The sequence below is a fragment of the Delphinus delphis genome, chromosome 3 (assembly GCF_949987515.2).
Source record: "Delphinus delphis chromosome 3, mDelDel1.2, whole genome shotgun sequence".
NCBI classification, from domain to species: Eukaryota; Metazoa; Chordata; class Mammalia; order Artiodactyla; family Delphinidae; genus Delphinus; species Delphinus delphis.
In genome coordinates, this window is record NC_082685.1 from 61,266,564 (window position 1) to 61,282,351 (window position 15,788).

General features: G+C 45.6%; 1 protein-coding gene across 2 annotated transcripts in view; it reads right to left on the minus strand.

Moving 5' to 3' along the window:
- PCBD2 (pterin-4 alpha-carbinolamine dehydratase 2) overlaps positions 1 to 13,007 on the minus strand; it is a 50,395-nt gene extending 37,388 nt beyond the window's left edge. The window contains exons 1-2 of one of the 2 annotated variants that reach the window (XM_060008815.2): positions 12,346 to 12,992; positions 9,377 to 9,508 (exon numbers count right to left, since the gene is read on the minus strand). In XM_060008815.2, coding sequence (XP_059864798.1) covers positions 9,377 to 9,508; positions 12,346 to 12,429 — 216 coding nt within the window. In that variant the 5' untranslated portion in view covers positions 12,430 to 12,992. Of the gene's footprint in view, positions 1 to 9,376; positions 9,509 to 12,345 lie in introns of both variants that reach the window. The other variant, XM_060008816.2, reaches the window with a different exon arrangement.
- Between the last annotated feature and the right edge of the window lie 2,781 nt (positions 13,008 to 15,788).

Below are 15,788 nucleotides of genomic sequence, written 5' to 3' on the forward strand. Positions count from 1 at the left end.
ACTCAGGCGAAGTTGTGTAAACAGAAGGTTTACTATACTACTAAGAAAAAACGATGCAGTTGAAAGTCCATTTTTATTAAAGGACGGTGTAATCACCACAACATTTTCACACTGCAGTGTGGTGTCATATCTGCATTTTTTACACCTGTTTTACATTTCCCTCCGTCTATCTATCACATGTGTTTTTACAGATACACATCAGCTCTAAACCTCTTCTATGACATAAACAGCAGAAGCAAGACTCCAAATGATAACATTTTAGGCTCTAATTTCCCTACCCTGGTGGACACCAAACCAACGTCCCAGCCACCACCTGACACATCAGCGTGTCCTGCCTGGGACTCCCCGGGACTCCAGGAATAACTTCAAAGTGAAAACCAACATGAAAACACCACGCAGATATTCTTACCAGCTTCCCAAATTTTAGGTAAAGTTTACTAAAAGGTAGCATCTCTACTCTCTACTCCAATGACAACTGTGAACACTTTCTCAGGTTTCTAGTTGGCTAAAAAAGCCCATCAGGGGCTTCCCTGGTGGCGCAGGGGTTGAGAGTCCACCTGCCGATGCAGGGGACACGGGTTCGTGCCCCGGTCCGGGAAGATCCCACATGCCGCGGAGCGGCTAGGCCCATAAGCCATGGCCGCCGAGCCAGCACGTCCGGAGCCTGTGCTCCACAACGAGGGAGGCCACGACAGTGAGAGGCCCACATAACGCAAAAAAAAAAAAAAAAAAAAAAAGCCCATCAGTGGGCACATGTTAAGAGCAAGCAACTGGTGTGATAATCAGACAGGTTTTCACTTTCCCTGGCTCCCAGACACACAGATAATAGCCTAAACTTTAAAAGCAAAATGACACTTTCTAACCTATATGATGCCGAAGCCTTAAGAACATCCTCACTGAGAGTGTTTCTTTACCCTCACCAGGCAGTGAATATCCACTTTCAAGAGTACTCAGATGTGACATTTATATTACTGAATTACTGACTCATAACTTAATGAACAATAAAAACTGAACTAATTCGTTCACAAGGAGAGTGCCTGAGACCTCCACCCATGTCCTGCCAGGATCGTTAAGATTTTCATTAACAGTTGTCTGTCTCCTGGTATCAACAAGCCTTTGACTTCACTAAGTGTTTCAGAATGTTAACCATAAGCCTATTATCAAATTCCTCAATAAAACATCTTTACAGAGTAAGTCAGCAACAGTAACTTTCAACTGCTCTACAGCAGGAGCTCCAGGACAGGAATAGAAACCATTTTACAAACCCCAAACTCACATATGGTGGGTGTTACTGCTGCTAGACACACAGAACCCCACTCCTCCACCATCGCCACCACTGCCGAGGCCATTCAGAAGCCCCCTCCCTACTCCAGTGCCAGAAATCTTTTAACAGCAGCAGTTACATTAACCAAAATGTGATGAACAAGACAAAGCACAAATAGAGCTTGGACCCTGCCCTGTGAGAGATATTCAACTTGGACAAGCTATTAGACTGAACCATGCAAAAGAGCCATTTTTGTAGGTCAAATCTGGCTGAATATCAGCCAGTTCGTAAGATTCCATCTAACAAAATCAAATACCCTGCAGGCAGGCCCACCTAATAAAGCACAGATAAGGTACAGGAGCTCCTCCTGAAACGCAGAGAATTACAGTTCTTTTTCACAAAGCTCAGTCCCTCTCTCATGAATCAAACCTGCTCTCCATTACCAAGTGGAAAATCCTTATCTCCTCCAGCCAGAACTCTTCACTCACCCAAAAGGTACCAAACTAGGTCAGCTGACGCACCCTCACTCTTACCTATTCCTGATACTAAGTTTGTTTCTGCACTGAACAGGGGTGGTCCAGTATCCAAGAAGGAGAGACTGGGGACAGCCTTCCCAGGGGGCTGTGATGCCACCTGGCCCACCTGGGCTCCTGCCCTGAAGGGCTCCACCTGCTGGCATCTGGAGTAGCTGTTGCCCGGGTTCAAAGCCTCATCTTCTAAACCTGCTTCCAAAGCATAAAATTTCCTCTGATTTTTTTTTTTTTTTTTTTTTTTGGCTGCGTTGGGTCTTCGTTGCCACATGGGCTTTCTCTAGTTGCGGCGAGTGGGGGCTACTCTATTGCAGTGAGCGGACTTCTCATTACAGTGGCTTCTCTTGTTGCAGAGCACGGGCTCTAGGAGCACGGGCTTCAGTAGTTGTGGCTCGCAGGCTCAGTAGCTGTGGCTCACGGGCTTCAGTAGTTGTGGCTCGCGGGCTCTAGAGCGCAGGCTCAGTAGTTGTGGTGCACGGGCTTAGTTGCTCTGCAGCAATGTGGGATCTTCCTGGACCAGGGCTCGAACCCGTGTCCCCTGCATTGGCAGGTGGATTCTTAACCACTGTGCCACCATGGAAACCCATTTCTTCTGATTTTGCAAGCTTCCCACTTGTCCCTACATGACAATGTCTAACAAAATGTATCTTTATGGAAGGCTCACACCCACGTTTCTAACTGACATTTTGTTCTTTCAACACTATCACCCTGCAGTTGCCAAACACCTAAGAATACGTTTACATGTCACTCAGAGACCTCTCCCTCCTTATGTCTACATGAACAGAAAAAAAAGCAAAACTCCTTTACAAATGCCAACCCCACCCTAAGTCCAAGTACTCCAAGTGTCGAAACTTCCTGCCTCGGCCCTGGCAACATCATGCTCGGAACACCCATAGAGTCTCACCATTACCTTTGCACCACCACCGAGGAAAGACAGTGGGCTAACAGCAACCAAAACCCACGGCCACTTCATCCACCTACACCATTAGGATCCCTCGGGAATTTTCACATTTATATTCGCTAAGTATTTGTGCCGATCTGAGCTATGAAATGCATGTGGACTCTTTGGAACTAACCATATCTTGGAATAAAACCTCTAAGAGGAATAAAGTCCAAATATATTTTACTAGCTACTTCTTATGGTAAAACCTAGAATAACCCAAAGCTTTGAGAAGTAGCTTTTCCATCCAGGGTCAATGAAAAGGTTTCTAAAATGTATGGTTCAATTTCTATAGTAATAAAAGAAATGGATTCTAAAGCAAACTTATAATACCATTTCACACACGCTACATAAGCAAACCACTTAAAAACTGTAACACCCGGGACTTCCCTGGTGGTCCAGTGGTTGAGATTCCACGCTTCCACTGCAGGGGGCACGGGTTCCATCCCTGGTCGGGAACTAATATCCCACACGCTGCGAGGCACGGCCAAAAAAAAAAAAAAAGTAACACCCAACAAGTGTAATCTTACTCCTGAAGATTTATTGTAAGTAAAAAGACAAGACTGTGTAAAGAACTGGAAAATGAGGGCTTCCCTGGTGGCGCAGTGGTTGAGAGTCCGCCTGCCAATGCAGGGGACACAGGTTCATGCCCCGGTCCAGGAAGATCCCACATGCCGCGGAGCGGCTGGGCCCGTGAGCCATGGCCGCTGAGCCTGCGCGTCCGGAGCCTGTGCTCCGCAACGGTAGAGGCCACAACAGTGAGAGGCCCCCGTACCAAAAAAAGAAAGAAAAAAAAGAACTGGAAAATGTTCATACCCTATTGAGCAAAAAAACAGAACATTTTTTACCTATATATTCAGCAAAGACTAAAAAAAAATACATGCTAATACCCAGTGTGAAGTCTCTTAGGGGAGATGGGGGTCATCAGCTCTGACCATGGCTCCCTCCAGTGTGTAAAGCTGAGGCCAGGAGAGGTGCTGTCACATGCAGCACAGTGGGCCTCCCCTAACTCCTGCTAAGGGCAGGGCTGCAGTGAGGGAGACATGGTCTTAGCAAGGCATACACACGCATGTGGAAATGCCTGCTCACAATAAAAAGTTACAGGTCCACAGGCTAGAGCGGACATCCTCTCATACCCATCTGGCATACACGGGGGACTGTACCTAGAAGATAAATTTCTAGATTCGTACGATGGGTATTGTTGGACAATGGGTATTTTAAAAGTTGACATACATCACCCAATTGCTCTCCAAAAAGGTTATATTACTTGACACTCCGACCTCTTCACTTTCCATCTCCCACATCACAACTGCACTTCCCTCCTCACCAGCTTAGACTCCGAAGTCCAATGTTTTGACCCTCCCTTGCACACATCCTCAGTTTCCTTGCCCCCTGTTCCTCCACTGCATTCATCTGCCAAAAGTTCAGCCCTTGTTAACAGCTCATACAACTCAATAACAAAAAAAACAAACAACCCATTCAAAACCTGGGCTGAAGACCTAAATAGACCTTTCTCCAAAGAAGACATACAGATGGCCAACAGGCACATGAAAAGATGCTCAACATCACTAATTATTAGAGAAATGCAAATCAAAACTACAGTGAGGTACCACCTCACACCAGTTAAGAATGGCCACCATGAAACCTACAAATAACAAATGCTGGAGAGGGTGTGGAGAAAACGAAACCTTCCTACACTGTTAGTGGGAACGTAAATTGGTGCAGCCACTATGGAAAACAGTTTGGAGGTTCCTTAAAAAACTAAAAATAGAGTTCCATATGATCCAGCAATCCCACTCCTGAGCGTGTATCAGGACAAAACTATAATTCAAAAAGATACATGCATCCCCCGATGTTCACTGCAGCACTATTTACAATAGCCAAGACATGGAAACAACGTAAATGTCCACTGACAGATGAATGGATAAAGAAGATGTGGTACATATATACAATGGAATATTACTCAGCCATAAGAAAGAATGAAATAATGCCATTTGCAGCAACATGGGTAGACCTGGAGATTATTATACTAAGTGAAGTAAGTCAGAAAGAGAAAGACAAATATCATATGCTATCACTTATATGTGGAATCTAAAATACAACATAAATGAACCTATCGACGAAACAGAAAAAGACTCAGACATAGAGGACAGACTTGTGGTTGCCAAGGAAGAAGGGGGTGGGGGAGGGATAGACTGGGAGTTTATGTTTAGTAGACACAAACTATTACATAGAGAGTGGATAAACAACAAGGTCCTACTGTACAGCACACGGATATCCTGTGATAAACCATAATAGAAAAGAACATGAAAAAGAATATGTGTGTGTGTGTGCACATGCATGCGTGTATATAGCTGAACCACCATACAGCAGAAATTAACACAACATTGTAAATCAACTACACTTCAATAAAATAAATTAAAAAACAAAAAAAGTTCAGCCCTTGTTAAGCCCAACCCTGCACGTACTCCAAGCCTGTGCCCAAGCAGCTGAACATGGCTGGACAAAACACACAAGATCCTCACCTTAAATGTTTGCCCATAAATCTCCAGTGACACTGAGAACTGCCCAGCAACTGACCACATTTCACAGTTCCTTCACTGTCTTAGTCTCTAAGAGGACTATTTCATGCCTTTTCCTATTTTTCCAGATCTCCAACACTCCTCCCTCCCACTCCGACTCATTCTCAACTGATGACTTCACTAAAAAAATAGAAGCAATCAGAAGAGAAAACTACCTCTTCTTCCCAAGGCGAACGTGGCAACCTACCTGCATCTGTACACACACACTCAGCCTTCCTTCCTATCACCATGGAGGTACCACGCCTGCACCTCCACCTGCCCTCTTTTGCCGATCCAGGACAATTATCCCCTCTGACGGCTCTCAAACTGTTATCCCCAGCCTGAACTCTGACCTCATATCACCAACTGCTGATCCAATATTGCCACTGGGGTGACTAGTAAGTATCTCAAACCTGACATGTCCAAAATGGAATTCTTAATTCCCTACCCTGCTCTCCACTCCACTTTCCCCAGCCAAGTAAATGGTACCGGTGGCACCACCAAAACCTTGGGATCATCCTTGACCCTCTCCTTCCCCCACATCCAATCTAACAGCAAGTCTGGACTGTTCTATCTTTAAAATAAATGAGAAATCCTGCGTTTCTCTCCACATACCACTGCTTCCCCCATAGTCTCTCACCATCTCTTGCCTAGCCTATCACATGGCAACGCATACATTCTGCCTGCTGTCACTCTTGCCCTTCTACCATCTGTTCACAGCAGAACAGCCAGGGTGATCTTTTTAGAACATAAACTGCATCATGGCACTTCTCTGCCTGAAACCCTCCAAGGGCTTTTTCCTTCACAGAATAAAATCCAAACTCCCTGCACGGCAACAGGGCTCCAGTGCTCTGGCCCCTCCCTCCCTTCAGCCTCTTCTCCTTTCTGTCCGCTCCAGAAACGGGCCCCCTGGCTCTTCCTCAATCACACCAAGATCACTCCTGCTCCAGGAATTTGGTACTTGCTGTCTCTCCACCAGAAATGCTCTTCCTTCGGTCTTCACATGCTCAGCTCCCTCACATTACTCAGGCCTCAGATGTCCCCTCCCCAGAGAGGCCTTTCCAGCCCCCTCCACCTTAAATAGTGTGCTCACCCCTCCGTCACCCCCATCCCAATATCCTACTTTATTCTCCCTCATGACTTCATCACTACATGAAACTATATTATTTGTTCATTTGTTTATTGTCTATCTTCTCTGCTAGAAAGGGAGCTACATGAGCTTAGAATAGTGCCTGGCACAGAGAAGGGGCTTAATAAATATCTGGTAATGAATATTGCTTTTACAATAAAAAATTAAACTACTTTAAAAAAATTTAACTGCGTGCACAATTGCCACATTGTGAATAAACTATACATATGGAGAAAGACTAGAAGAGAATAGGTAAAAAGATGGAAGTAGTTGCAATGGGAAAATTTTTATTTTTATTTCCCATCGTATTTTAATGTTTTATATCATTGCTTTATAATTTTAAAAAATACCTTTTCTGTATTGAAAAATAAATGAAAGATAAGTGAGGATCCATCAATGCCAGAGGGTCATCACTCTAAACATTAGTTGCAAAAAAGGGAAAAGCAGCCCTGACACCTGGGAGCTGGCCTGGACTGCCACCTAGGCCTCCAAGTTGCTAGGAGCCAAACCCAAACCTAGGCCTTGGTGCTGAACAGCAACAGCAACATCAGACAAGGCCACTCTGTGACCATGAAGGATTAGGACAAAAATATAACCACTCTTGTAATGATTATTGTAATCATGACAATAATGTAATGCGGAGTATCACAGATATCACTCTGCAATGATATCTCAACACAAACAAAATGTGAACATTGTCCAAATCACAAAACACCAAGCACCCGCCTCTCCTGGCTAATGAGTGACTGCTGCTTCTTTACCAGTTTCAGCTTTGGCCCCACTTTAGTCCATTCTCCCTCTAGGTAAGATTTATTAAAATAGTGAATCATAGAAGAGCACATTTGCAGACAGCATCCAACCCAGAGCAAAGCTCTGATCCTTAAAGACTCCAAAATCACCAACACCAGCCCAAATCCGGTAGTAAGTCTTTCCAACACCGTCTTCCTGAGATGCCCCACGGTTCCCTATGGCGTGCACTATTCCTCACCGCAACAAGCAATAAGCCTAACTTGTTCAGCTATTGGTATGTTCCTGGTGGTCTTTGGCTGGTGGGCACTGACACTTGTCATGACATCAGTTGCCACTACAGGCCATTACATGCAGAAGTCATAGGAGCCTGGCTAGAAAACCAACCGCAGGATATAATATCAGTGCTGGTTCTCTGAATACGTTCCCTGACATCAGCTGATTTTCTTGTCGTCTGCCTCTTTCTCCTAAAAGGTGAGTGAAGGGGGTGGGGGGGGAAAGCCAAGAAAATTAAGTGTCCTGGTGAATAATGTTACAATTAATCAAGGACACCCTGCACAGCTTCCCTTCCCCCCACCATTTCCGAAAGTACCCTGAGCACGAGGTTAGAGTGGGGCTGGATGACTGACTCATGGGCAGAGTCTGAGGCAACACTACTCAAGTACTTTAAGCCACATGTTCAAGCCCAATAAATTAGCCCAGGCTTAAAGAAGTCAGGCTGTACACATGTAGGAATTTTAATAAGCTTGGAAAATGCTACCTAGAGCTTATGCACAAGCTTACTGTACCAATGGGATTCCCTGCCACCAGCCACAGAGTGCTAAGCCCCTGACAAGAGCCATCAAGCATGTGGGGCAGCAGGGACAAGGAGTCGGCTTGGTCCAGGTTTCCTCAGGAGCTGGAGACACAGCAGAAGGCTGGTAGCCAGATGGATGGAGACCAGAATAGGGCATGCGGCACAGTGGAGCCAACAGCATTTACTAGGAAAACATGTCAAGGTTTCTTTGGTGGAAATCTGGTCCTCAGACACCCTTCCAGAAACAAGCAAACACTGTAATCAATGTCTGCATTTATCAAATGCTTGTTTGTACCCAGAACTGTGTTATGTACAATAGACAGTTATTTAAGCCAACAGGATCTCTGCCTTCTAGATGCTGACACCTAATATAAATAAAAACAATAAATCTGTCCAGAGGATTATCAAACTAACTGAACAAACATGGAATAGTCTAAAGCACTGACCTTATATAAATGCAATGGAGTAAGAACTGATGGGAGATGACTCTCTAAACAGGGTGGGGCCCTAATGGAACAGTTTCCCTGTTAAGGCTGAATCACAAAGGCAGGGACCAGCTTTTAAGAAAAGCTTCAGGACTTCCCTGGTGGCGCAGTGGTTAAGAATCCGCCTGCCAATGCAGGGGACATAGGTTCGAGCCCTGGTCCGGAAAGATCCCACAGGCTGCGGAGTAACTAAGCCCATGCACCACAACTACTGAGCCTGCGCTCTAGAGCCCGTGAGCCACAACTACTGAAGCCCATGCGCCTAGAGCCCATGCTCCGCAACAAAAGAAGCCATGCAATGAGAAGCCCGCGCACCGCAACGAAGACCCAACACAGCCATAAACAAATAAATAAATAAATAAATAAATAAATTTATTAAAAAGAAAAAAGAAAGAAAGAAAAGCTTCAAGGGCTGGCTATTGGGCTTGCAGAAAATGAGCCAATCTGAGAAGAGGGTGCAGCTTGGGAGATGATTTAGAGACAGAAATGCAACTATAAGGAGAAAGAAAACTTGACAACCATCCAAGAAAAGTAGGGGAAATCAGTCAAGCAGGTGTATGTTTCTCAACCGCTTTTACTCATGTCCCCTTCTGATCAGTATAAAAAGCTCACACTCTCTGTTAATGTTATTCAAGATTTGAAAGGAAATTAAATCTCCTAACCAACACCAAATCAGAGCAATAGTGGTTTCAGAATCTGATTTTCCAAATCACACAAATCACCCTCTTCCCCTAGAGCTGAGATTCACCCAGTTGGGTGGTAGCAGCTGTCAACAAGGAAGGAGTAACTATCACTGAATTCTTAAGGAAAAAAGGATTTGGATCTTGGACCCACAGGGCACCGGGCAACCAGTAGTATTAAAAGAGTTACAGCCTAAGGTGACAAAAATAGACCATGGCACAAGCAGGAATATGTAATAATTACCTGATTAAAATTTTTGAAAGAGAACTCTTTGTAGATGGCATCTCTCTCACTTAATTCCAACCATCCTGCTGCTTTAAGGTCAAGTATAACTTGGTTCCTCTCCTCTGCTGTCAACCAGTGAGCATCTGCTGACTATGAAAAGAACACATTTAATACCTGAAATGTAGAGGTTTGGTTAAATTCAAATAAATTTACTGCTCTTTACCTTATGTAGAGAGGTGGAAAAAAGTCTTAAGGGCAACAACTTCTAACCATCTTTGATTACTTTGTTCTCAAAATACACAATTCTCAAAAAACAGACAAAAACAAGGCTAGCTCTGAACAGCATCAGCTGTCTCCATTGTATGTGGGTTTATCACCCCTTACATATGCCTCAAACTTTACAATTCAGCTTCTCTGGTTTATTACAGACACAGCTGAGATCAACCATTTCTCCATCTTACCAAAGATCATCACCAAAGGCCAGCACTCCAGGACTTGGGAAACTGCGGCAAACACACCCACCCAAGGAAACCCTGCAAGGCCATCGTCAGAACCAGGATTGGAACCCAGGGCTCTAAACTCCTGGTCTACTGCTCTTTGGATGGTCCCACAGCACCTTAGTAGCCCTCAGTCCTTACTCACATGAGTCTCAACTATCTGGGTTCACCATCCCCTTTCAATTGTAATGAAAACCAATCCTCAAAGAGGAAAAATCAAATGCACATTTACAGGGGATTTTGTATAATAACTTCTGGGTGTCCACAGACCCTCTGGACTACAGGTAAAAAGCCCCTGCTTTAGTGGAACGAGTTTTCTCAGAAACACCGGTAAGACAAACTCCCTCAACTGTCTGGCCAGAGCGCTGCCCAGTCAGAAGCACTTGTGCACAACTGTCCACTTTGTTCCTACTCATCCTGGTGATGACGTTCCCAAATCCGGAATTCTATTGGTTAACAGGTCCACACTTTCCATGCTATTAGTTTTTTAACTGAAAGAACTCTAAGCAGCATGTCAGACAGAAGATAAGGACACTCTAGGAGAAGTCAGAAGAGCTATGCTCTCGCTCTGGCATAAGTGCCCACCAGTACCTCCTGTCTTCCCTACGTGCAGGGTTACTATCGTCTCAGATGAGGGAGGGACTGGCACCCAGAAAGACTGAACTAATGTGAGGGCTCCTTATCAAAGGGCAACCGGGGGCTGAGCTGTATCCTCTGCCATGAAACTTCAACTCATTCCCACTTCAGAAATCCTACAACCCTTTATCATTGACATCAATGTAATTAAGAAGGCAAAGTAAGTAACCTTAAAGACAACTTATTCTACGAGGAGGACAAAAGGATGCTAATGAGTCAATTTTCTAGTTTCTCTTCCTTGCTAGGCCAGCTACCCTTCCCTACAACTAACAAAAGAGAAAGTGAGAATACCTCTTAATTAAATAAAAACATTTAAAGGCTTGTTATCAAAAAACCATTTACTATTAAGAACCAATGTATCGATTAGCTTTACAATGACAGCTCTGAAAAAGTTCACATAAAGACCTGCTACAGGAAACAAGCTAAAATTTTTATTAAATAAATATTTTAACTCAACTCAAACTATTTTGGAATCACTGAGTAGCTGCAAAGAAAACTATTAACCATGTTGTGGGCAATGCAGCAGTCACCTGGAGTCTGTGGAGCACACTCTGAGCTGTTTTCCTCCACCCTCTCCACCATCCACATCCCCAGTGAGGTCAATGTGTGCTCACCACAGATGTCTGCCGAGGAATAGGGACCGTGTTCAGGACTGTGAAATGAAGTCACTTCACTTACATAACACAAATGGTCCCCTTGGGGACATACCCTCTGCAGAACCCTTTGTGGTGGACTTTCTTTTTTTTTCCTGTGGGAGGTGTGGGGAGCGACAGGGGAAAGCACAGGATTTGGAGAGCAACCTTGATTCGAAGCCTAGCTTTGTTACTTTCAGCTGTGGGTGCTGAATAAATCACTTAGCCTCTCACTGAGTAGCAGCGTTCTACAGTGGAGATGTTACAGTATCCACCTGCCCAGATTTTTTTAAAGGTTTAAAGAGATCTTAAGTGTGAAGGCACCCAGCAGAGAGTCTGGCATGTGGCAGCCACTCCAATCGCGGCTGTTTATTCATCCCTCCCCAAACCCCACAATTTTACTTGATCACCAGCACCCTAGACACAGGTATGCCTTGGGACACGCCTAGGTGACAGTAAGCACTCATCTTGCGTTCTCACCTTAATGGCCACAAAACAGAGTGCTCATCTTCTCCGTCATCGAGTTATTTTACATTTCTTCTATTAAAGAATTTCAAACTGCCAAATGGGCTCTGGCAAGCAATCTAAGAAAATGAAATGGTGAGTTTAATGCAGTATTTTCCCACTAGGTGGTGCTGCAAGTTAAAACTTTCCCTCAAGTTAACTTACCCCCCAATATGTTAACTTCTAAAGCGGGGAAACGGACGGGACGCCCCTCGGAAGAGGAAAGAATCAATGTGCAACCAAAAAAAAAATTTATTGGTAATTCCTCAAAACAATTAACACCAAGGCAAATGAGTTAATTCAACATTCAGTGCCCCGTTCAGAGCCGAGACGGAGACGGTGCCTGCTCTCACCGAGCGCACAATCTAGAGGACCCAACGCCACCTTAATCACATAGAGTCCCTAACCGTGAAATATTTTCACAACTACTTTTCGTATTCACTTTTTTTTTTTTTAACGAAAGTCGTCCTGGTTTGTTTTCCGGTTGGCAATTTCGTTGGCTACGACGGAATTCTAGGCCAAGGGAAAACTGTCAGATGCTGCGGCCACCCTTGTCTCAGACCAGCGCGTCGGGCAGGTGCCAGGTGCCCAAACGTGCCTACCCAAAGTCCCAGCCCGAAGGCCCGGCCCACTTCGGGGCCTGCGCCGGTCCCTCCGCCCCTCGGCCGGCACGGCGGGGCCTCGCCCTCCTCCCGCACCGCGAGCCCTCGGCACTCACCATGGCCGCGAGGCTCTGGCTCCTGCCCCGCAGCGCCGCGAACCAACGCCGCGTCGCCCCTCGCGCCCCCAGCGCCGCAGCCATAATCTCTGGCCGAGGGCTGCCCGGCGCGCTGCCTGACCGCCCCTGCCCGAAGTCAGGGGCCGAGCCGGCAGCTCCCAGCCACGGCCCAGGACTTCCCGCACAACCCGGCCCCGCGCCGCGCAGGCCCAGACGCGGACCTGCCCCGGAAGGCCCCCAGATGCTACAATGGCCGGCGACGCTGCTGGCATGTAGGCGGACGCGCGGCAGGCCCCCGGCAGGCCTCCGCAGGCCCAGATGCTGTCAACCCCGGCTCTGCGGCCCGTCCTCGTCATCCCTGCCCGGTGCCGGGTTTCCCGCCTGTGCGATAGCGGTAGGCGTGCTGGCGAGGCGATGAGGATGGACCTCAGCCTCGCTCTTCGGGGTCCGGGCCTCGGGTTGTCGCCGACCGTCTGACCGCACTGGGCTCTTCTGGGCGGTGGGGCGAACAGTCCGCGCAGGCGGGAGGACGTCGCGGGCAGGGGCAGGAACAGATGAGCTGCAGAGGGGCGGGGGGTGATTGGGGACCACTCCCCTCTGCTCGCGGTTGAGTGAACCATAGTGATCCGCATAAGGGCCTTATAAGGCAGGGGACCGCCGGTTGGAAAGTGAGCTCTGCTCTGTTATTACTTAGCTGCCAATGCTGTGGGCAAGCTGGCTCATCTGTCTTTGCCTAGATAAAATAATTTGGAAATCTGGCTCATAGTGCTCTCTAGAAGGTAGCACAGGCACGGTACACAGGCACCTCGGAGATACATGTGGACAGATTTAGATATTTTTTTTATATATTTAGTTTTCGATAAAAGAAGTAGTCTTTTTTATATTTGTATTAGTATTTTATTCTCTTATCATCATTCCTCCTTTTTTTGCCTTTTTTTCTTTTTGAGGTGTAATTCACATACCATAAAATTCACCCTTTAAAGTGTACAATTCAGTGGTTTTTAGTATATGCACTTGTATCTTTTTTTACTAAATAGTTTAAGCAAATTAATAATATAAGCAGTTTTGCAGAGGACATAGCAATACACTCGAATATTTTTTTAAAACGAGTCAATTTTAAGTTCAACTTAGCAGTTGCTAGCATTTGGCTTTATTTCTCATGTGGACTTGGAAAATATAAAGCCTTTTTACCCAAAATAGTCTAAAATTCAGACTCATGGCCCAGCCCATCTTCTTCCCTTTTGCCCACTTGATGAAAACTCAGCAGAGCAATCTTGCTGTAGACCTTCATCAGATGTCAGTGATCTCAAGGCATCTATCTAAGACATTCTAGTTTCCTTTGCCTGATGCCTTAGGTGGACAGAGGCAGGGGTTGGAATTAAAAATTGTATTTCCAATATTTACTTTGGGTTTTTAGGATCATGAAAAATGCTATAGAAACTTGCTCATTAAAGTGAGAACTGAGAAATGAACTGGTAGTTGTGAGGTAACAAGTTGGAGACCCCTATCATTTTCAGTAGTTTGCTTTCATCATTTTCCTTCCCTAACACCACTGTAGGAGACTGTGGCATGTCAGCTCTAGTCATGAAAGCAGCAGCAGAATGCTAGTGCTAGTTAGGGCCCAGGGGAAGTGATGTCCACCAGTAGGGGCTGTGAATGCCCGGCCCTCACATGTAGGTCTCTTAGCAGGATTTAAGTCCCTCAGCAAAGATTTACTGGGCACATCGTCTGTAATGAACACTGTTGAGAAAAGCAGTCTCCTGCTCACAATCTTTCACATAAGAATAGGCCTTGGACCTGGGACACTTCCTTACCAAAAAAGAGCCCACACACACTGTGCCAGGCTTATCAGCCTGTGAAGGTATCCTTCCCTGTTTCAGACTGAATGTGTGCTCCTTTGTTCTGCTTAAGCATGGATGTCAATGACCTTGGGGCACACAATGCTATGGCACTAGAGGGGTGCTCTTTAGCCATAGGCTGGGGGTGAGGGACACCCATGAGCCACTCTGCACACTACTGTGACTGATCTTGCTGTCTCTAAGTGAATAAAAACACTTCCATCCAGTGCTTGACCATGTTGTTTTCATTGGCAACTCTGATACCAAGAAGTCATGGACAGGTGTTTGGACTTATATCCCTGGTGGCTGGCATTGTGATGATCCTTGCTATCCTCCATGTAGTTGCAGTCCCCTTCTGGCATTGGTTCCTGGTACATGGTGTTCTCGACAGACATGTTTGGCTTGGGGTGGTTTAGCTGGTCTTGGACCACTTCCTTCCCCCCATCTGCTTCCCTGTCCCTCAACACCAGTGCTTCCAGCTGACCCTCCACACTTGCACCTCCCCTCCAGGGAGCAGCCCTGCTCCACATTTCCCTCCAGGGGAAGCTCTGTAGCTTATTTGAGCTAAGTGTCAGAAGCAAAGCCATGGATCTGTTGGTCATCCTGGGAGCCTTTCCTCACCCTCCAGACTAGAATAGGACCCCGTTACATATCAAACAATATGAAAATTCCTGTATCCTTGATAGGATAACGCCCACTCTTGGAATCTGCCCCCAAGGAAGTAAGACTATATACACAACCATAAATCCAGCAAAAGAGCACAGGTTAGATAAGTAATGCTGAATCTATTCAAAGGCCTATTATGTAGCCACGGTTAGGAAAACTATTACCAACAGAGAAATATTTGTTAAGCAAAAGAAGAAAAACGCTATATCATGACTACAAGTATGGGAAACACACATAAGAGAAAGACCGGAGTGATAGGCATACGATGGTTGCCTGAGCCATGGCAGAGAGGCAGGCTCTGGAGTCAGAATGCCTAGGTTTGAAGCTGGGTTCCACCACTGGAAGCTGTATAACCAAGAGCAAGTTATTTAGGGCCTCATTTACTCATTTTAGAGTGGTGTCAATCTCAGAGGGCTATTGTACAGATAAATGAAAGGGTGTATGTCAAGCACCTCAAACAGTAGCTGGCACACGCAGTAATATTCAAATGTTGGTTATTATTATAAGAGATGGAATAACTAGAGGTTTCTTTTCTTATACGTACAGATAAACATACACGTGAAGGTTCAAATCCCAGCTTCATCAATGTACTGTGTATGTAACCTAGGTAACTTATTTAACCTCAATATGCCCGTTTGCTCATTTGTAAAATGGAAGTAATAATGGTACTGTTCTGAGCTATGGTCCCCTCCTGCCAGTGACTACCCCAGCCAGAGCTGTCCACAGCATGACACATAACATTGACACATAACATTGTAAACTCTCAACCAGTGTTACACTCAGAAGGAGACTCATCCAAGGTTCTATTTTCATAGAATTTAGGACGCCTTATGAACTATTCTATCTAAAGCTCTGGAAATGATCAGTATAAAAGTAGTTTATCATTATGCAGTCAGCTGTCATATCTGAATGTAAGGGATCTTTTAGAAACAGCTTTTC